The sequence below is a fragment of the Cricetulus griseus genome (assembly GCF_003668045.3).
Source record: "Cricetulus griseus strain 17A/GY chromosome 1 unlocalized genomic scaffold, alternate assembly CriGri-PICRH-1.0 chr1_1, whole genome shotgun sequence".
Taxonomy (NCBI): domain Eukaryota; kingdom Metazoa; phylum Chordata; class Mammalia; order Rodentia; family Cricetidae; genus Cricetulus; species Cricetulus griseus.
In genome coordinates, this window is record NW_023276807.1 from 98,827,608 (window position 1) to 98,848,425 (window position 20,818).

Genomic DNA, 20,818 nt, shown 5'->3' on the forward strand with positions numbered 1-20,818 from the left:
GTTTTCCCAGGTGAAATGGAGATAAAGCCACCCACTCAGAGGACTCTGCTGGCTGCATGAGTGTAGCCATGCCTGAAGCCCCATCCCACTGCTCCTTTTCCTGGCCAGATAGCAGTGACACTCTGACTCCCAGAGCTTCCCATGGACACTGCTGTCCTCTGTGCACTCAACCCTTTTCTTCATGCAACTGTCCTGGATCTGCTGGTTGAGCCCTGCAGACCCTGGGACCATGGCTCACTTTGCAGCTTCCCAGCTGGGAGCTGAGAATATACAGGATCATGCTATCCATGGTGTCCCAGCTCTTCTTGGGGTCTCTACCCAATTGTCCCAACATCCTCCTTCCTATATACTGGGTCCAGATTTCTCCAACTAAGGAGAAGGGGGTGGGGCCCTCAAAACACTGGGGGATTCTAGACACCTGCCTGCCACCTTTCATTTACATTTGTTATTTAAGTTCAGGGAAGAGACGGGGACCTTGTTTTTCCTCAGATATCCCCAGGACTATGGGGAGCATGGTGAGCCCCATATCTATTGCACCCAGAGGGAGGCTTCAAGCTGTTGGGAGGAGGAACTTGGCACTGAATCCAGAAGAGATGAGGCCTCCCAGTAAGGGACAGTGCTCAGTCACACACACTATGCCAAAGGCTGCAACACTCAGATTTTAAAATTTAATACTTAATTAAATAGAGGATTGTGAGACATTCAGTCTATGAATGTACTGAATAATTAGCGATTATTAAACTACTCTTAACAAAAGCAGTTAAGGGGAAATTAACTGGCTGAGGTAGGGAGATCATTAGGCACACGAGTCTTAGAAACATTCTTTGTTGTTGTTCCCTCCCGACACTGTCACACTAACAGCTGCTCCTTTGGGGGTGGCTTTGTTGTCTCTGGACACTCCTTGTGGAGGTAAGCTGTGGCTTCAGAAGCCTGTGCAAAGGTCGCCCATGGTTAGTGGCTGTACATGGGTGGACTGTGAATGGGGAACCTGCTCCTGAGCTCTGCTGTGAGAACTCAAACATATCCTCATCATGGTCCCCATTGCTGCTGAGGCTCTCTCCATACTCTCACGACAACACGGACTCACCGGGTACAGAGGAGGCGACAGTCTTACAGAAACAGAACTGAGAGTCCCGAAGCTAGGGGGTAGAAGAAAGCAGCTGGGGCACATGGTGGGCCCACAGGTAAGGCAGATCAAGGGGATCAGGTGTCCCAGGTTGGGGCTCACATCATTGACGGCCCTGCCATCACCCATGGGCTGATCTCACAGATGAGGATCCAAGCCCAGCAAGTTCTTTTGCCCTCAGGCCCGTGCCCAGCTATCCTCAGCTGCATGCCTGGCTCCTGATCTCCCAAAAGCTCACATGGCATCTTCTTCATTAGGAGACATGCTATGCCCAAAGCTAATAGGGAAACGTTGTCCTGATGTCTCGGAGGCCTGGGGTGCTGGGGCTGTACCCCAGGAGAGGAAAGGCTAGAGGGGAGGTCCACATCGCAGAAACTTGCTTGGGTGTGTTTGGCTCCAGGGTCCACACGTGAGGTTATTGCTGTAGCTGGTAATGTGCCTTCCTTGGCCTCACTACCCACAACCCCCAAACCCCCTACCCAAGGGATAAGCACACAGAATCCACAGAACTGGGTTAATAGAGACGGGGCACTGCAGTGCACAGCAGCTCGAGCTTGTGCTACACACAGTGCCCTCTCCTCCCAGAGACCCTCCCCTTCTTCCTTTCCATCCCTGGCCAAAAACACAATCCTCCAACCTGTCAGTGGGAGCCCAGGGAAGCTTCCTGGGGGCTTGGTGTGTGAAATGTCTTCTCTTAGGAAGCACCCATTCCCCAGTGCCAGGGTCAGCCTATAACTGTTCTGTTGACTGGACTTGGGCTCGTGGGTGTGCAGACAAGTAAAGAGCCCTGGAAGGGAGGGCTCCCCATCCCCAGGGCCAGCCACCCTGAATGGGGTTGATAGATTTAGCAGCTGATAAACAATGAACAAAGATTAAGTATAACTATGTCCCATATGGGATTCTTATACTAAATATCTTTAAAGTCTGTCTGAAATTTAAACTCACCCGGGGCACCCTGTTTTTTTTTTGTTGTTTGTTTTTTTTGTTTGTTTGTTTTTTTGTTTTTTTTTTGTTGTTGTTGTTTTCTTTGCAGTCTTGTCTTTATTATTCCCTTCCCCATCCCGGGTGGTCGGGGCACCCTGTTTTATCTGGTAGAGTGAACAAGGCTGTGGAAGGCAGTTCCTGAATTCAGTGGGTTTAGTTTAAGCTTCAGAAATCCAGACCCAGAGAAAAGTCAGAAGTGGAGAGACAGGCCACGGCTGAGGAACCCTGGCCCTTGATGGCCTCACTCTGTGAGGTAGAGTGAGGGTGAGGCACTCCAGGGCTGACTGACTGTAGGGTGTGGCTGCTGGTGTGAACAGTCCCAAAGATGGGGGTCACTGTGGCTGCCAAGGGTTATGTTTGGGAGTCCCCTTGACCCTGGGGAGAAAATGCATCATGCTGTACACAGTGCCCACCCCCCGGGTTGTTATAGGTGGGAGAGATGTGTTAATTAGTCTTTATTCAGGGACCTAGTTATGAGTAAAGGCCTATCCATGAGTCCATCTTTCCTACAGTCATCTGTCCCTCTGTTCTCACATAGGGTGTTCACCTTCTTGCAGGCCTGGGGCTGGGTATTTGAGCCCCATCAGCTGGTGGGCATCAGGAGAGACTGACTGGAGATGTCTTATGTATCAGGTCTTTCACTACACAAGTATAACAGAGCCTCTCTGGATAGTTTAGGGTGGCTGGCTATGGCCAGAGACCAGAACAGCAGTGAACAGTGTGGACTGTGTAAGTGGGCAGGTCTAGAGCCACACAACTTCATTTGCTAGTTTCTTCTCTGTCCCTTTAGTGGGTGGAAGTGCATTCTAGCCTCATAGAGCAGGCTTCAGGCTAGAATGGGTCCGAGGTGTCCAGTCTGGGATGCCTGTGAAGACCTGGGCAGTAGTTGTAGACTCTGGAGAGGGCGAGAAGGAGAGGCAGAGGCAGAGGTCTGGCACAAGGCCACCATGGCCAGGAGCCTGTAGTCTTGAGGTGGCCTAAGACTTAAGTGTAGGGCCACAGTGGGCAAGTTTTGTACTCTAGAGGCCACTAACCCCAAAAGCTTTTGCTCTTTGTCCCATGAGTGTGTGTCACAGTGCTTAGTCTCCTGCACAAAGCCGCAGCTCCCCAGTGTCTCTGGATGACGTTTTGATGGTATCTGGTAAGGTGGGCTAGTCTGACACCTGCGTGTGGGAGACATCACCCCAGGTGTAGACTGATGGTCCAGGGCTGGGAGAGGAGACAGCTGTTCAGACCATGCCTGCTATAAAGAGGGTGGACTGCTCAACTTGACAGCTGGCAAAACTGAGGCCTGAGTCCAGGCCCCTCACTTAGATCCCCTCCTGCTCATAGGCAGTGATGTGGGAGTCCTGTCCCACAGCAATGGGCATGACCAGCACAACCGCTGACACCGGTCAGATGAAATGCATTGTAAGCTGCAGTCATGTGCAACCCAGAGACCAGAGAAGAGCATGCTCGCAGGGCCCCAAGCTGCTCTGGGAACACAGTGAATCAGCAGTACTAGGGGAGGCAGGCTGTGTGATATCCAGGAGAGGTGACCCAGGTATCCATCAGAGGATGCTTGCATAATTCTGTGGCTTGCAAGGATGAGCCAGCGCTGTGTGCCCTGTCCTGGGAGGGGGGCGTGTTGCTGTCCTATCCCCAGAGACTGAGTCAGGGGGACTCAGTGTGTGAAGACTCCCTAGTTTTTCTTAATGTTACGGCAGCACACAGCACTGACCTCAATTTTAGACTTCACCCCACAACCTTACTTCAGACACCAGCTCGGCAGTGAGAGAGCAAGAATGCCAGGCCACATCTCTTCTTCGAAGCTGAGATGCATCCACATGCAGAGGGAAGGTTCTAGTTTCTGAAGAGGGCCCTGGGAGTGGAACATCAGCTGGAATGGCAAGTGACCCCTCAGAAGGAAGACAGTGTCCCTGCCATGCAGTCCCAGAGTGACTATACTATAGCCCACATGCCCAGACCCCAGAACGCCAAATTGGGAAATAATTCAGAGGCCCATGACTCTGGTGTGGGTGTCGATTCCAAAGGAGAACTGTGCTGCATGCAGGTGGTCAGGGTCCCCTGAGAGCTCCACTCCCTTTCTTGGTGCCTGTGGGTTGGCAGGCAGCTGCAGGACACGTACACAGATGTCTCTCCTCACTGGTGGCTGCTGGCTGGTGTGGTTGAGTTAATTGCTGGTTGCCTTGATGCTTTCTTAAAACAAAACATGCACAGAAAGCCCGCGAGAGCCATCTCTTTCCACTTCTCTGGCCTGCCATCCGTTAGCCTCGAGTGTGAGCCTGATGGGAAATCCTTGCTGTCTCTGGTCCTCCTCTTCTGCTCATCTTCTTACGGTTACCCCCACCTATCAGGCACCTGCTAGCTCACCTGATGCCCTTGGAGAACAGAGAGACTTTCCTAGGCCTGCCCAAAAAGCCAGTGTAATGTAGACAGGGCCATTGCCCTGCAGGGCTGTGCAGGGCTCTTTGCTCACCCACAAGGGCCATTTGTCTTTCATAAGGACTAGTTAGTCTCTGTCCATGATCCACTTTCAGCCTCTGCACCAGCTATACCCCCAAGACTGGGCAGGCAGGCACCACTGCAGCCCGCACAGCCTAGGCTGACCAGGGCGAGCCTGGGGTGGTTTATCTCCATGTGAACTAGCCTGGGGAGTGTGAGCGAAGCTCTTCCTGAGGCCTCCATCTAGGTACATTCTTTCTTAAGAAACTACTCTCCACCCAATTCAGGTTCCCCGTCCTTGAAAAAAATCCAATGTTGAAGCATCAAGGCCTCCCTACTGACCCTGGGCTGGTTCTTAGATTTGAGCTTATTTTTGCTGCCTTTCTGGCACCCACCCAGGGTCTTCTGGGTGCTGATTAAGCTAACCAGCAAGGCATCAAAGCCACTCCATGTGAAAAGGTCCAGGATGTCCCACAGTCTGCAGTCAGGTGGCTCACTGCCACAAAGAATTGGCAACTGGGTTCCTGAGTGTGCTGCCCCTTGGGAGTGTGGAACCCTGATGCTAAACTCCCAGCTGGATGTGACTTGGGATTGAAGTATGTTGTTACCAGTCCAGGCTGGGCCAATGTACCCAGGTGTCACATGATATGGCTGCTCTGACCCCTCTGGGACTTCAGAAGACTAGCCCCCACGCTGTCCAGGAAATATGTGGCTGAGAGAGATGAGAAGGAAAGCGGGATCCTACGGCTATGCCAGTCACCTTGGAACAGGTCTTCCCACATGCTGAAGGCAATGGGGACAGGCCCTTGATCCCACTGCAGTCTGGAACATTGGCTAGGCAAGGGCCCAGTTCCCTAAGTGGATGAGAGTTAGAGTCAGGCTGGAGGGCGAGCCCTTCTCTACTGTGGCCTCTGTTGCATTTGAACAGGACCAGCAATGATGGATATGGTATCTTTGCTACCCTTGGCGTGGAGAGATACTGAGCCCCCCAGTGGACCTTGCAAGTAGTTGCAGTTTCCTGGGCACTCGGCCCAAGCCTTATTGGCAATCTGTATCCCACTGGTGTTCACGGGGGAAGGCCAGAATCCAGTGACATGCCCTGGCCATCAGGAATCTCCAGCTATCCCTTACCTAGTGTCCCTACAGCCACCCGAGGCAGCACAGGCAGGCTGACATCCACCCCAGTCAGCTGATGCTCACGCTTGTGGCAGCTGATTTAGCCTGAAGGAACAGAGCCCAGGAAGCCATGGCCAGCCCTTTCCCAGCCTCTTGTGTATCTGAGCAAGGGCAGTGACAGCAGGGACCGACTGCTGCTCCCACTGGCAGGCTCCATGTCTCCAGGCCCTTCCTACTTGGTCTGCATATTTCTGAGGGTCCCTCAAAGGTCCTGAGTGTCCCCAGGGAATGGAGAGGCTCTCCAGGCATAGCTGGCAGCCTCCCTGGGGTGAGGTAGGGATGCCCACTTATGGGGAGATCCCCTGAACCTGCCCTGCACCAGGCATGGGTATAGATCCCTCTACACAGTTTTATGCTCAGTCCAGTATAATCCTTTGGGACCAGACCCTGACATTGTTGCCATCATCCAAATGAGGCACAGCAAAGGAGTGTCACTTATCCTAAGCCATACTACATGTGGGACTCATGCCTGTACAGCTGCATATGGGCTCTGGTTCCCAGAATTGCAGAGACCCAGGACACAGATGGGAGTGAGAGGAGGGAGCCTGCCTGTGTAAGTGGGCCTTGCATCTCCCTCTCCCTGCCCCTCCTCTGTCCCACCCAGTGTCCTCCCATGACAGCCTGCAGCTGGCAGGGTTGGTGCCACCCACGCCCCTCCTGTCCCCTGCTTGGTGGCTCCTCTTGCTTGCCACCCCAGCCCTCCTGCTGTGAGTCACCTCTGCCAGGGAGCAGGTGGGGGGCACAGGATGGAGAGTTGGGGGAGGTGCGGGAGTAGGCAGAGGAACTCTACCTTTTTATCTCTAGAGAAAAGGAGAGAAAATTAGAGTCACTTGCCGAGATTGACTACAAAAGTCACTTCAGCTTGTCCTTTGGGCCTGCTGTCCTGGCTTCCAGGTGCTGAGTCCCTGGAGCCACACCCTGAGTGCCTTTGGAATCAAAAGTGGGCTGTCCCTCCTGTCTCAGCCACCAGCTTGCTACTGCTGCCTCTTGGGCATTTTTGGAATTAAACAGGTTATCACCTGTAAAGCTCACAGATGGTGTCTGTCATGTGGCAGGTGCTTCAGAAAGACGTGTCACATGCTGTGGCCTGGCTGCCAGCACCTGGGGGCAGGCCCTGCCTCTGTCATCTTTAAGGTGATGGGCACCAGTCCTGTCATTTGTATAGTGACAGCATAGACTAGTTCCATTCTGCTCCCTAAACCCTGAGATATTCACATCGGCTCCAGAAAGCTGTAGAACAAATAGTCCCCGGATCTGAAAGACAGCTTGAGCCTTAAGTAATATACTGTCCTACCCAAGGGCAGCAGGAGGTTTGCATTGGCCCAGTTTCTGCAAGTGGCTGATGCAGACTTTCCGGGGTCTTCCGGTGGTTTTCATGGGGCCATGGGGCATGGGAGGAGGGAAGCCTTGTCACTGGGCCCCGGCTGCATTGCTTGTGCCTCTGTGATGGCATTCACAGAGGACACAGATTCTTCAGTGTGTGGAAGCTGTGGAGGATGCAGGTCAGGACTTTGCCACAGCCCCTGAGCATGGGGAAAAGGCCTTGGCTTTGAGGCTGAACTGGGTCACCTACTCTGCTGGTGGGGGGATGGGGGCTGCCTCACACTGCTGTGAGACACATGGGTGTGCAGGCTCTGTTAGAGCCACTTCTTTTCCCAGGGCCCTTGATGGCCTGGGCCTTCTAGTGCCCAGCCCTGGGCCCCACACATGTTGTTGAGCTTGGGGACACCTGAGGTTTGTATCTGACTGAGTAGACAACCTAGCAAGTCAGGCCTGCACACTGAGATCATAGCAGAATCACCTAGAAAAGCTTCCAGGCCTCGGCATTCCCGAGGGTGGCATCTCGGGACACTGCACTATCATTAGAATTCAGGCAGGCGGGTGGATAATTGCAGGCTCTGCTTTAGTAAAAAATTTGAGTAAAATTGTGTTGGGTATTTTTTTGTTTTGTTATTTTCTGATAAGTACTTTTATGGGAGTGTGGATGAATGCTGTATTCTAGCCGAGGGGTGTTCCTCTGGCAGGAGGAATAAATAGCACATCTTTTTCCTGAGTTCCCCTAACCAGCCCCCTGGGTTAGCAGGTGTGTGATGTGTGTGTGTGCGTGTGTATGTGTGCCACTGCCAAAGGAAATGAGCCAGCTTATATACAGCCCCGATGTGCCCTTTTCTTGTTTGGGGTGCAAATTCTCATCTCATGTTTGAGCTCCTAACAGGCAATAGGACCCTGGAGCTCCATCTCTGGGCTTCCCATCAGAGACAGAGAGAAAGAGAGAGAGGCGGGGTGGGGGGGGCTGCTCCTGGCATCCCACCTCACTCCCCACTCCTCCTCTTCAGCTGGTGCCCCACAGGGGCCTTGAGTACATTTTGTAAGGGGCCCAGTGCTTGCTGTAGTGGATGACGTCCTTGAAGGAGTGCGGAGGCCAGGGCTTCTGCTGACACTGGAGGGAGGCCTGAGCCTGGGGAGGAAGGAAAGCCTCCCTGGTGCGTTGGGCATAGCTGTCCTGTTTCCACAGTGGTCTGTACCCTAGACCACACAGCACCAACCTCAGGCATCTAACCACAGAGAAGACTCGGCCAGGCCTGACTTCCCAAAGGTAGACACCCCCCTCACCCCTCCTTGCACTAGGCCTGAAGATTAGCTTGCACACCTCCCAAACAGCCTTTTTAAAATGGGTGCCTGCAGTCTTCCTTTTCTGTAGGTCCTGGAGAGTTCCCGTTGTGAGGAAGGCACCCCTCTGAGGTTTGGATTGGCACATCCATTATGGGCTCCACAGTCTGGGAGGGGCTCAGCACTCAGCGAGAGGTAGGGGTTCCAAATACCAGCTCCACCCCCTCCCCCTCCACCCCCTCCCAGTCTTGGCAGGGAAGCAGCCGCTGTCCTTAGTGCTAGTGCTGAAAAGCCTGCCTTTCTGCCCCCCTACACACACACACACACACACACACACACACACACACACACACACACACACACACACACACACGGGCATTTGTACAGAGCGGCAGCACTAGTTGGCAAGATAGGGTGTGCATGAGCTGGAGTGAGAGCTTCAATCTGCTTCTTTCCACTCTGATGCTGTGTCTGTGGCCAGGTGTAGCCCTCCCTTCTGGCCAGGGAGCTTTTCGGGGTTTTACTATTTCTATCTCGATCAGTTTTTTTTTTTTTTTTTAAGATTTCATTTTATTATTATCTTGTGGGTGTGAGTGTTTGGCATATATGTCTGTGCACATGCATTTGTGGTGCTCTCAAAGGCCAGAAGAGGGTGTGGGGTCTCCTGTAGTAACTGCCATGTGGGTGCTGAGACTGGAACCTGGGTCCCCTGGAAGAGCAGTCAGTGCTCTTAACCACTGAGCCATCACTCCAGTCCCCAGATCAGCTTTTAAAAGCTTCCTGACACCTTTGTTTGGAATGTAAAACTCTGGCTAAGAAGTTGCCTTAGGGAAGGACTGATGGAAGAACAGTCTGAACGGCTGGCCCTGCCAGGAGGAGATGGGTATTCAGCAAGCGAGCCACCTATCAGCCATTCTGAGGACAGAGGGTCCAGATGTCCCGTGGCTGCTTGTCTCAGAGCCAGATCTATGTGTGGTGGGGCAAGAAGCAGGGAGCTCTAGCCTCTAAGGACACTTTTATGCTTCCACCTGGCAGACACATTGTTCTACAGACCCACAACTAGCTAGAAGTGGAACTAGAACAATAAGCAAAGGATTAAGTCATTGTGCCACTAACAGAATTCCTGTTCTTTGCATTGTTGGGAGCACGCTCAGCCAGAGTTATGCTACTCACTGTCTCCTGTGTTTGTCTCTGTCCCAGGTACCAGTTCTTTATGGCCTTAGGTACCCACACCTTTTCTCTCCCTTGCAGCCAGGCAATGGGTGGACTTCTGCGTCAGATCCCCTGGGTAGCTTCTTGTTTGGTGGCTGCTACCCACACTTGGGGACCTATCCTGATGTAGCAGCCATGAGTCCCTAGCTGCTGAGAAACGAGGTAATACCTTGGCCTTTTCTGTTGCCAGATCACCAGAAACTGGAGAGAGAGGCTCGGATCTGCCGTCTGCTGAAGCATTCCAACATTGGTGAGCACCTGGAGGCGGGCGGAGTGGGTGGCTTTGAGAATGCCTATGGAGATATTTAGAACCCAGAACCTAGGGCCGGTGACCTGTCCAAGCCTCACACATGGGGTGAGTGGCCCTGCCAGGAGGAAGTGGGTATTTGACAAGAGTCTATCAGCCCCATTTGCCTGCACCCCACACAGATGGGAGACAAGACAGGACAGTCACAGGATTCTGGGTCCCCTGCCAAGTCTTGGTCTCCAGAAAGCACAGCTGCTCTGCCTGTCAGTCCCTTCCTAAAGCCCAGACAAATGTTCAGGGAGCTGCAGGGACCAAGGTGGTGCCGACGTGGAAAGTCAGCTCAGATCTCCCTGGGCCACTGGTCCTTCCGTAGCTACAGTGAGGCACCTGCTATGCACGTACAACCACAAGTGCCTGTCTTCCCAACTCGGGGCCCTCTGGAGCTGAGGAAGAGTTTGGGAGCTCAGATCTGACCAGTGCTGGAGAGCAGCTGGAGACACCTTGGGTGTGGCTGCCCACATCTACAAATGCAGGGCCGACCTACCTCAGAGGTGGTGGGATTTATCAGCGGATTCCTGGGCTCTACCCTCCAAAGATTCAGTTTTGCCAGGACACAGCCCAGGATCCATTTTAAAGGGATCCCCATGGCTGGATTGGGAACCTGGCTTCTACATCTCTTTCCAGCCCGGGGGCTGACCCAGAAAGGGAAGGTTAATCTGTTGTGTGATTGAGGGGATCCCCCGCTGCTGTCCTGCTCCCAGGGGCTGGAAGGCTTGGCTGGCTACTGGACCACACTGAGAGCTGGATGGGGAGAGATATAGCCTTCCTTTCTGAGGCTGCTTTGGGTCTTAGCCACCAGCTGATTAATCCTGGTCTCTTAGTTTCAGAGCCTTACCCGCTTTGTTTTTTTGAGACAATGACTCAGGGCCTTGGCTGGCTCTAAACTTGCTGTGTAGACCAGGCTGTCCTTGAACTCATTGAAGTCTACCTGCCTCTGCCTCCTAGGTGCTGGGATTAAAGGTGTGTGTCACCACACCCGGCATAGAGCCTTCCCCTCTTGACTTGTAGGTGCCTGGGCCTACCTTGGAGAGCTGACTCTGAGGTCTGGGTAGGCCCAGGAACCTGGATCTCAGCAGTGTCCTTGGGACTGCTGGGCCACTGGGTACCCACAGCTTAGTGCCAAGAGCCTGTTACCTGTCACCACTGGGTACTGCATCTCCTCTTGGGGATCATGGAAGATGGCCCAACTCCACCAGTACCTCCAGGCCCTTGCTTACCTGCTCCTAACTGTGCAGCAACCAAGAGCCAGAACTCATTCTGCTTGTGTTTGCATGAACTGCCTTATTTGGGTGAGTGGGGACCCAGGTGTGTTTTAGGTTGCCGTTTTGCTTAGTTCTTCAGTTAGATATCTCCCTGGCCTGGCTGGAAGCCTAGTGTGGTTCTGGATGGGTTCCAAGCAGTGGCTTGGCTCCAGCTTCCTGTGTAGACTGGGGAGAAGAGGCCACTAGAAGTCCTTGCAGCAGCTTCATTTCGGGCAGGTTAGAACCCCAAATCAGGACATTCTGGGACATAGACCTGTGGCTGTGGGGTTCCAGTGGAACCCTCTCTGAAGATCCAGGGGCTCTCTGAGGAGGTGAGGGGGACTCCTAGGGCTACCCACAGCCTTCTCTTACTCCTCTTCCTCAGCCCCAATTTTTTTTTGGGGGGGACAGCATTTTTTACTGTAGCCTTGGCTGTACTGGAACTCACTCTGTAGACCAGGCTGGCCTTGAACTCATAGAGATCCACCTCCCTCTGCCTCCGGAGTACTGGGATTAAAGGTGTGTGTCACCACCTCCCAGCATCAGCCCCACTTCTAGACAGAAAGCTGTCCACAGACCACCCTGAGACCATGAGCAAGTGCTAGGGGTCAGGTAGAGAGGTGGTTCTGGGTTGGGGGTAAGTTGGGAAGCAGTGTATGGCAGGCTGAGGAGGGGAGAGACCTCTGTCTCCCCTCTGATATGGAAATGGCTCCTGCCACTCTCCCAGGGGCCTGGTGACATGAGCTGAGATGCCTCACTTGGGAAACAATATAAAACAAAGTGCCCCCTTAGGGGAAGCAGAATACACTATAAAGTCACTCCTCTCCAGAGGCCTGAACTAAGGCCCACCTACATTCTCCAAGCTGACTTCTTATTGGTGAAAGGGAACAGAAATGTCCTGTCTTTCACAGTGTGGTTTCACAAGTCTGGCATCCATCTGTGCTGCAGAACAAATAGCCCAAAGTCTTGGCGGACCAGGCTGGGTTGTCCCAGCATCTACTCTGAAGAGCAGCTGGTCTGGTGGCAGGCCTCCACAAAGTGTCCTTGGTTCAAAAGTTATTAAGAATTCCATATCAAGGGCTGGAGAGATGGCTCAGTGGTTAAGAGCACTGACTGTTCTTCCAAGAGGTCCTGAGTTCAATTCCCAGCAACCACATGGTGGCTCACAACCACCTTGAATGAGATCTGGTGCCCTCTGCTGGTAACGCCCAGCATCCTGGTAATGCCCAGGGCACTTATGTACAGGGCTGTGTCTGCCAACGGCTTGATTGGAGCCTCAGAATTAATTTCCAAGATGGCTCCTACTAAGATCTCAAGTTCCTCCCTGGAAGTATCTCCCCAGAGCTAGGTAAGCATCATTGTGACATGGCAACAGGCTCCACCAAAGCCAGGGTTAACAGAGAGAGAGAGTATGTTAGTCAATTTTCATTGCTGTGACAAAATGCCTGAGCTAGTCAGCCTATGAAGAGAAGCGTGTTTTAGGTCATTGCTACAGAAATGTCAGTCCAGGGACTGAACAGGTGGCTCAATGGGTAAAGGGCTTCTCTACCATAGCAGCCCAAGGCTCAGATCCCCAGCACCCATGGAAATGCCAAGCAGGCATGGTGGCCCTCCTGAAACCCCAGTGGTCAGGAGGTGGGGACAAGGGATGCCCAGAGCAAGCTGGCTGGCCGAACCAGTGAGCTCTGGATTCAAGTGAGAGACCCTGACTCATATTAAGGCTGAGAGTAATTGAAGAAGATGCCAAGTGTCAATCTCTGGCCTCTACATGTACCTACACACACATGTGCTCCCACATGTGTGAACATGAACACACATACACAGACACACACACACTTCATGGTTGCTTGTGTTAGACCCCCGGAAAACTCAGGCTTCCAGGGTCTTAGCCCAGGACCTTGGTCACCCCAATCACCAGGTGGATTCGAAAGCTTGTTGCAAACTTCGTGAGGCTTTATTGTTGGTTAATGAGCTAACCCCATGTTAGCTCGGGTCTTTCACCCACCCGCCATGGCGGATGGCTAGGAAAGACAGCTTGAAGCGTCTGCATAGAGATCTTATAGGGCAGCATAAGGGGAGTGTCTAGGGGTACGCACAGGCTCAGGATTGGTGTGCCTCCAGGCTTGGAGGGCTTGCCCAGTGTTGATTGGCCAACTGGTTGTTATGGCCCATAGGCCCTCCCAGGGTGGTTGCTATGCTCTGCGCGTCATTGCTGTGCACACCCAGAGCCGTAAAGCATAGCGCCACCAGCTAACTTCTGATTGGTTCCTTGCCACGAGGCAGGCATCTGACTTCTAGTGAGTAGGACAAGGTCATGGCAAGCACGTGTTACTGTCATGACTGCCGAAATGGGGAGCTAGTCCCTTCACTTGGGGCCTGTGGCAGAAGCAAACATTGGAGAAGATCTGTTCACCTCACACATGGCAGCAGAGGGACAAAGGGTAGAGAGGATGGGGATTCCAAGATCACCTTCAGGAACACATCCCCACTCATCTAACTTCCTTTCACTAGGCCCCACCCCTTAAAGGAGCCATCTCTCAATAGAGCCCTGTGCTGGAATCAAGCCTTCAACATGTGGGCCTTTGGGGGACATTTCCAAAGACAATCTACAGAGACAAAACAGAGAAACAGGGCCCAATGTGCGACAACAGAGAGAGACACCCATAGAGAAAATGGAGGGTATATTACCTATAAAAATTATGATAAAGCAATGTTCCTGCGTAGATGCCCAGTCCTGCAGCATTGACTACATCCTCAATGCAGTGGGCCCACCCCTGCTGCCTACAGCCAGACCTTTTGCCTCTTTCCCATCAGCCTCACCCTCATTAAACAACTTCCCATTCCCCTCCTCCTGTCTCTGGACCTGACGTTTTGCTTCTGTGTCTATGACTGACCACTTGCAAAACCTCATAGAAATGGAGCCAAGCCATACATGGTCTGCCTTTCCATGCCTGGCTTATTTTACTGAGTGATGTTCTCCAGGGTCATCTTTGTCAGAATTTCTTATTCTTCCCCTCCCCCTCCCTTCTCCTCCCTCCTTCTCCTTCCCCCTCCTCCTTTTCTTTCTTCTCCTCCTCCTTCTTCATCTCTGAGACAGGGTTTCTCTGTGTAGACCCCACACTCCTGGAATTCCCTCTTAGACCAGACTGTCCTTGAACTCAGAGGTAGAAATGCTGCCCAGCTAGCAATTCTTCCTTTTGAAGGCTGAATAATATTCATTGCGTGGCAGTTCCACATTTTGTTTGGACATCCGTTTCTCGATGGACACTTGGGGATGCCAAGTGTCCATCTTGGCTGTTGTGGATAGTGCTTTTCTAATGGGGTACACAGGCGTATAAGTCCCTGCCTTCTGTCCCCTGAGTATACACCTGAGAGCGTGTTGCTCTCATTGGAACCTTGTTTAACCCTTTGAGGAAACATATACCTTCTTATGATCTGCTTTGCATGGTATCATTCCTGCATGATTCCTGCATCATCCTACTTGAAGTCCACAAGCAGGGCAAGCAGCTTCCATAGAGGAAATGCACTGTAGAGTTTGGGATGCGTTTTCCAGCCACCATGATGAGTACCTGAGGTTATGGACCTGGTTCTTACCTGCTGAGCTGTCTCATTGTGAGTGAGGCTCATGGCCTCAACCCTACCAGCCATAACGCAAACCCAATCGCCCTCAGCTGACAGCTCCCTAGCATCTCCACAGGGCTTAGCCAAGTGCTTGCTCTAGAGTGACCCAGTCTCTTTCAGAGTCAAAGGGAGGCCTGGGAAGGTGCAGCAGCCCTAGGTATGGCCTGACCTTTGCAGTGCTGTGAAGACAGAGACAAACCGGGGGAGGTCTGATGGGTCACTTACAACATCAAGAAGCTTTGCCTGGATCCCCTTCCTGGGAAGTAGCCCAACTCATTCAGGTTGTCACCCCAGTCTTTGGACACAAGGTGTCCTGGTGTCATCAGAGAGGCTGTCAGAAGCTCAGAAGAGAGCCACAAAGCAGAACCAACAGAGACACATCTACAGGCCTTAATAGGGGGGTTCTGGCATGGGGAAGGGGTTCCTCTGGCTTGTCTGGAAAAAGGTGGTGTGAACAGAAGAAGCCATGTGGTTGCCCAAGTCAGGGTCCCCAGGCGAAGGGGCTTCCAAGACTAGGTTGTGACAGTGAAGTTGGTATCTTTGTGACACTAATCCTTGAACACAGATGGTCTATGCCTCACCTGGATGTGTCCCCTGAGCTCAGCACCATCCCCAGGGAGGCTCCAGAATTCATTATTCAGCACATTTATAAGTGCCTGTCTTGTGCCAGGAGAGGCAGTCCCAGGTTGCCTCGGGTCACTTGCAAGAACTGCTGCAGGGCTTCTGATAGCTAAGCCCACTATTGACATCACGTGCTTGACCTGCAGGAGGGAGCCAGTGCCACTGCGGGTGTTGTCCTTAGCTATCAGGTGTGGAAGACAGTTCCACCTGGGAAGAAGCAGGTCCTAAAGCCACCCCCTTGCACAGTGACAGAGACCAGGTGGAGCCTCGGCAGCACCTGTGACTGGTTACAGCTCCAGTCAGGAGTCCAGAGTCACCTTTCCTGGATGAGGGCTTGCCCTCTGCATATCACTCATTCTCTCCTGGGCCTGGCTTAGAAGTCAGGAGGGCCTTCCTATCTAGTTTCAGGACTGAGGAGCTAGACTAAAGGGCACCCAAAGGATGGAGCCCTCTGAGGACAAGGAGCTCAGGGAGAAGCCACACAGATCACAGGAGCTGCAGCCAGGACTTCTGATAGCTAAGCCCACTATTGACATCATAAGCTTGACCTGCAGGTGGAGTCCAGTGCCACTGAGGGTCAGAAGGACCCCCAAGTCCTCTAATGTTTGGGTGCCTGGACCTTCTTTGCTCTCAGAAGCCACAATTCCAGCTGGACTTGGGGGTCTGGGCCCTTGAGCTGTGCTCAGCAGAAGGGAAAGGAGTCCTCAGCAGCTGGACACTCACAGCAGAACAGACAAAAGGGCATGGTCATGTTTCTGCGTTCCTCTCCCCTGGGAGACTGAAGCTGTGTGTGAGCTCTGAGTGAGATTTGCCACTGGCCACCTGACCAGATCCTCCTGGCAAGAAGCTGTGGTAGACTTGCCCATCACCATCTCCGTATACCAGCCAGCGGTGTCATTTACTTTCTGTTCTTAAATAGATTTTTGTCACAGTTCACTTCTTCCGTAGCCTTTTCTGTGAACTCACAAATTGGATGTGCTAGTTAGGGTTTCTTCAAAGCCATTAAAATAAGCACCTGTTTAAAAAAAAATGGTGTCCACGTGCCCACTACCTTAATTCCCCACACACAGAGCCCTGTGGTTCCTTCTGTGGGAGGAACCTATGTCCTAGAAAGGGGATGGGACCCACCTGGCCAAGCCTCTTCTGCCTCTAATCAGGGTGGCTGAGGACAGGCAGCCCCCACCAGCAGGCCTTTCCTGGGGACCCTAGGGGGGCAACGAAGCAACTGTCTTAGGGTTCTGTTGCTGTGAAGAGACACCATGACCATGGCAACTCTTATAAAGGAAACATTTAACTGGGGCTGACTTACAGTCCGTTATCGTCGTGGCAGAAAGCATGGCAGCATGCAGGCAGACATGGTGCTGGAGAAGGAGCTGAGACTTTTACATCTGCATCCACATGCAGTAGGCAGAGAACTGGTTTGAGTTTCTCAGACCTCAAAGCCCACCCCCTAGTGACACACTTCCTCCAACAAAGCCACACCTACTCCAATGAGGCCACACCTCCTAATACTGCCACTCCTTGTGGACCTCTGGGGCCATTCCTGTTCAAACCTCCACATGCTCCAGGGGCCTAGCTGGACCTTCTCTAGAGCAGCATTCTCAGGAATAGATGGAAGAAAGCCCTCCCGTGACTGCCAGGAGCCTTCTCTGCTCAGAGTGGAGGCAGCTGGGGCGTCTCAGACAGGCCACCCTGATGGGCCCCCACTAGGAAGGAGCCAGAGGAATGTGCTCTGACACAACCTCAGGGATTCTGTTGGCAGGTCCTGGAAGGAGGCTGCCAGCAGGCACCAGGGACTCATCTTGACTTAGGGAGACACAGGTCAGCCTGGACAGAGTGGGGATCCAGTTAGAAACAGAGGGTCTAGGAACCAAGTAGAACATTGCCATCTTCACTGGGGGCTCCGATAGCCCAGGGAGCTGACAAGGTTGTGGGTCCGGAGGGCAGGGGAGAAGCTTTGCTGCTGAACTTAGAGCCAGGAAATGGAGGGAGAAATGTAAGGGCCTGTGTCTATTGTGGCAGCTGCCAAGCCACTACCATGGGCTTCAGGTCCTGAAGTGGCCCCAGACTCGGAGTCTCAGTCATCTGGTGTTTCTCATACCTGAATGACAGTGATGATGATGATGACAGACACAGGGCTGTGGCTCAGGGGGCACCCTCTGCTCCATGTAAGTTCACAGCAATCTATGAGCAGGTGCAGACTGAGGCTCAGGTGACTGGGGGTCCCTCCCAAGTCACACAGCTAGCTTGATGGCCACAGAGAGTGTCCTTCTGTTTCCTGGGGCCTGATGTCTCTCAAAGGTAGACATGAGCCGGGCGTTGGTGGCACACACCTTTAATCCCAGCACTCGGGAGGCAGAGGCAGCGGATCTCTGTGAGTTCGAGACCAGCCTGGTCTCCAGAGCGAGTGCCAGGATAGGCTCCAAAGCTATACAGAGAAACCCTGTCTCGAAAAACCTAAAGAAAAAAAAAAAAAAAAAAAAAAAAAAGGTAGACATGAGGTGAAGTGCCCCATGGGGCTAAGATGCTAGAACCAAGCTGGGGAGTAGGGCAATATCAGAGCTCCTAGGCATATGGGTACTATCAGGATGGTGCCTGGGGGAACCAGTGCCAAGAAGGAAGACACTGGCAGCCAGCTAGAAACTAGGACAGTGCGGGAGGGTGCCAGGAGCAGGAATTGTGTGGGCTGTTTTTGCCTGAGGTCCTGGAGCCCCATGGGACCCGGGAGAAGGTGGCTAATCTTCACCCTCCAGCCTCGTGGCCCAGTCTTGGGTGGCGGAAGACAGCAAGAACTTAGAGATCCCAAGAGAACAAGGCCCATAGGGCTGGCACCGTGTGTTCACTAGAACCAAACCCTTGATTCCACAGCCCCACTTCACCCCTCGTGGGTTGTGTACCCCCGGTTGATTAGTCAGCCTCTGCCACAGCTCCCTTGTCTGCAGCCCGGAGGGGTGGTGGGTAAGCTAATTGAAAAGACACATGCAAGGGCTCAGAGCAGCCCTGGAGTACAGTGCTGTTCTAGCAAGGGGGAATCTGCACGTGGGAGAGCAGGTCCCAAAGTGAGTCATTCCTAGGAAATCCTTACTGCCTGGTGCAGAGTGCAGCTCCAAGCTGAGGCCTCACCAGTGCTCATCAGTGCTTCATCAGTGCTCAACAGCTCCTCCTTCCTCACATCCCATCAACCCTACCCAGCCCAGGCAGGGACTAGGAGTGAGCCCGAATACAAGTTCACAAGTGGAAATAGGGCCAGAGGGAGGGAGCCGGTTAGACCCCACTGGACAAAAGGAATCAGAATGAAGGCCTCCTGAGCCTTTGAACACTGCCACACTTGGAAGAAGCTGCCTTCTGAGCCTGGTCCCTGCCTGCTGAGGGCAGCCTTGGGGTCCAGAATGAATAATGTGTTTGTTTCCTGCAGAACGCTCTCCTGTAATGGTGTGGCTCCTGTCAGGGGGTCTGCAGCAAGGCTTTCCGGTGTTCCCTTTCTGGTAGGGTTGGAAATAGGAGAGCAGAGAGGGGCCAGTGGAAGGGCAAGGTGCTGCCTAGAGCGTTGTGGTACTCTCTCAGCTCAGCCTGCAGCACCTAGAGCCAGCCTGTAGCTCCCCAAGTCCCAGTCAGCCTCCTTGGAGGAGACCCCGTGGGTCACAGAGAGGAGCTCCCTCACCTAGGACTTGCACCACTGCTGCTGGTGTGGACCAGGTGGGTGGAGGTGGACATGGGGGACTATTCTGGGCTGCTTCCAGCTCCTCATGACTTCTTTGTTCCTGCAGTACGTCTCCACGACAGCATCTCAGAAGAAGGCTTCCACTACCTGGTCTTCGATCTGTAAGTGCCAGAGCCAAGGACCCTCACCCTCTGTCACTCCCACCGTGGGGCCCTCAGCCTCTGCAGATTCCGAAACAGTTCTGTTCCCACATCAGGACAGTCCTTGAGCGCACCTCTGCAGTGGGCTATATCCAGCTTATCCACCTCTAGGTTTTACCCACAAGTCTGAGTCTGACATGCTGAGGTCATCCTCCATGCAGAAAGCTGGTAGGTGGGCGCAGTGGAGGGCAGACCACAGAGAGTAGTCAGTGCCCATTCACCTTCCTCTCTTCTGAGGGTTTGAGGCTTCAAGTCTTGTCACACCAGGTTGGGGCATAGCTAACTGGCATGAGCATGTGTTTTATAATTATAAGTGAAAGGATGTATGTACACACACGTGTGTGATGGTACCTGAGCTTGTATGAGAGAGGAAGATCAGAGATGGTTTGTGTAAGGTCCATGGTTGTACATGCATGATGTCTGTTTTACGAGTGTGAACCTGTGTGTGGTTTAGGGATGCAGGCTTGTGTGTGTGTGTGTGTGTGTGTGTGTGTGTGTGTGTGTGTGTGCGCGCGAGCGCGCGTGCATGCATGTGAGTGTGTGTGCATGAGAGTGTGTGCAGTAACAGAGTGAGAAGGCGTTTGGGGCCAACTCCGCCTCTCACTTCCTGCCGGATTTAGAAGCGATGATCTCATCTCCCTTACTCTTGACAGCTCCTGCTAAGCAGCACTATATTTAGCTGTCCGTGAATCAAGGCTGCTTCGGGACCCTGGGCTGGGTGGGGGCCCAAGAGCTTTGGCCTGCCCTGGTGGCCTCCAGACTGCACAGCCAGGGAAGCCTGGATCTGGTGCTGTTACCATGGTTACCGCATGCCCTCTCACTGCCCTTGAGCAACAGGCTGAATGGGAACAGGAGGTGCCTTCCTAGGCCCACCTCTCCACTCTTCCTCCCTCAGACGACAGGTGTCCAGGCTGCGGGGCATGCAGGCCTTAGTGCCCTCTGCCCCTGTAGGGTCTTCAGTGAAGAACTCGGGCTGCCCCTTCACGGAGTTTGCTTATTTCTCAGATACCTCTATGTGTCCCACAAGACCCTGCCTAGAATTATCAGCTAAATAACCCCGCTACAGTCTGACTGAATCTGTGCCCTGCCTGAGACATCAGTCCCATGGCCTGAGATGGACAGGCTCACTGTTTCCCCTTTGTGCTCAAAGCCTACTTTCACCACCCTCTCTTCTCCTCAGGCCTGTGGGCTGAGGGTGGTCCTGTCCAGGCCCCTGATGGCCAACAGATGGCTGCAGTTGTTTCAGGAGCTGAGAAGGAAAGAGAAGGGGGAGGAGGTATGTGTGTATGTGTGAATGTAACACATGTATCCCTCAGGCCTCCCAAGACATGCCAGGCAGGCAGCTTCAGAGACTGAGGATGGTGGGTCTAGACAGAAAGTCTAAATATCCTTCTCCCATACCTCCGGAGCCTCCAGGGTTGTAGGTTCTGAGGTGGTCTGGTAGCACCCCAGCAGGCCTGAGGCCTTGTCAGCTTGAGCTCTGCAGGCTCTGGGAGATGACTGGTACACACCAGGCCTGGGCATGGAAGCTACAGGACAGGGCTACCAGCAGCGGTCCCAACTCCCTGTCCTGGTGCCCACACACCAAAATGTAACTTCCTGAATACTTGAGAT

At 53.1% G+C, this 20,818-nt stretch overlaps 1 protein-coding gene and 1 long non-coding RNA gene across 2 annotated transcripts in view; one reads left to right on the forward strand and one right to left on the reverse strand.

Moving 5' to 3' along the window:
* The window catches only part of Camk2b (calcium/calmodulin dependent protein kinase II beta), an 89,783-nt gene that overhangs the window by 39,208 nt on the left and 29,757 nt on the right, over nucleotides 1–20,818 (forward strand). The window contains exons 3-4 of the mRNA XM_027388178.2: nucleotides 9,744–9,803; nucleotides 19,111–19,165. Of these exons, the coding sequence (XP_027243979.1) occupies nucleotides 9,744–9,803; nucleotides 19,111–19,165 (115 nt within the window). The remainder of the gene's footprint in view (nucleotides 1–9,743; nucleotides 9,804–19,110; nucleotides 19,166–20,818) is intronic.
* LOC107979065 lies at nucleotides 14,158–16,773 on the reverse strand. The gene is made up of 3 exons (XR_003479678.2): nucleotides 16,653–16,773; nucleotides 16,472–16,548; nucleotides 14,158–16,297 (listed from the first exon to the last, which is right to left on the reverse strand). It is a non-coding gene; the product is annotated as an uncharacterized LOC107979065 (long non-coding RNA).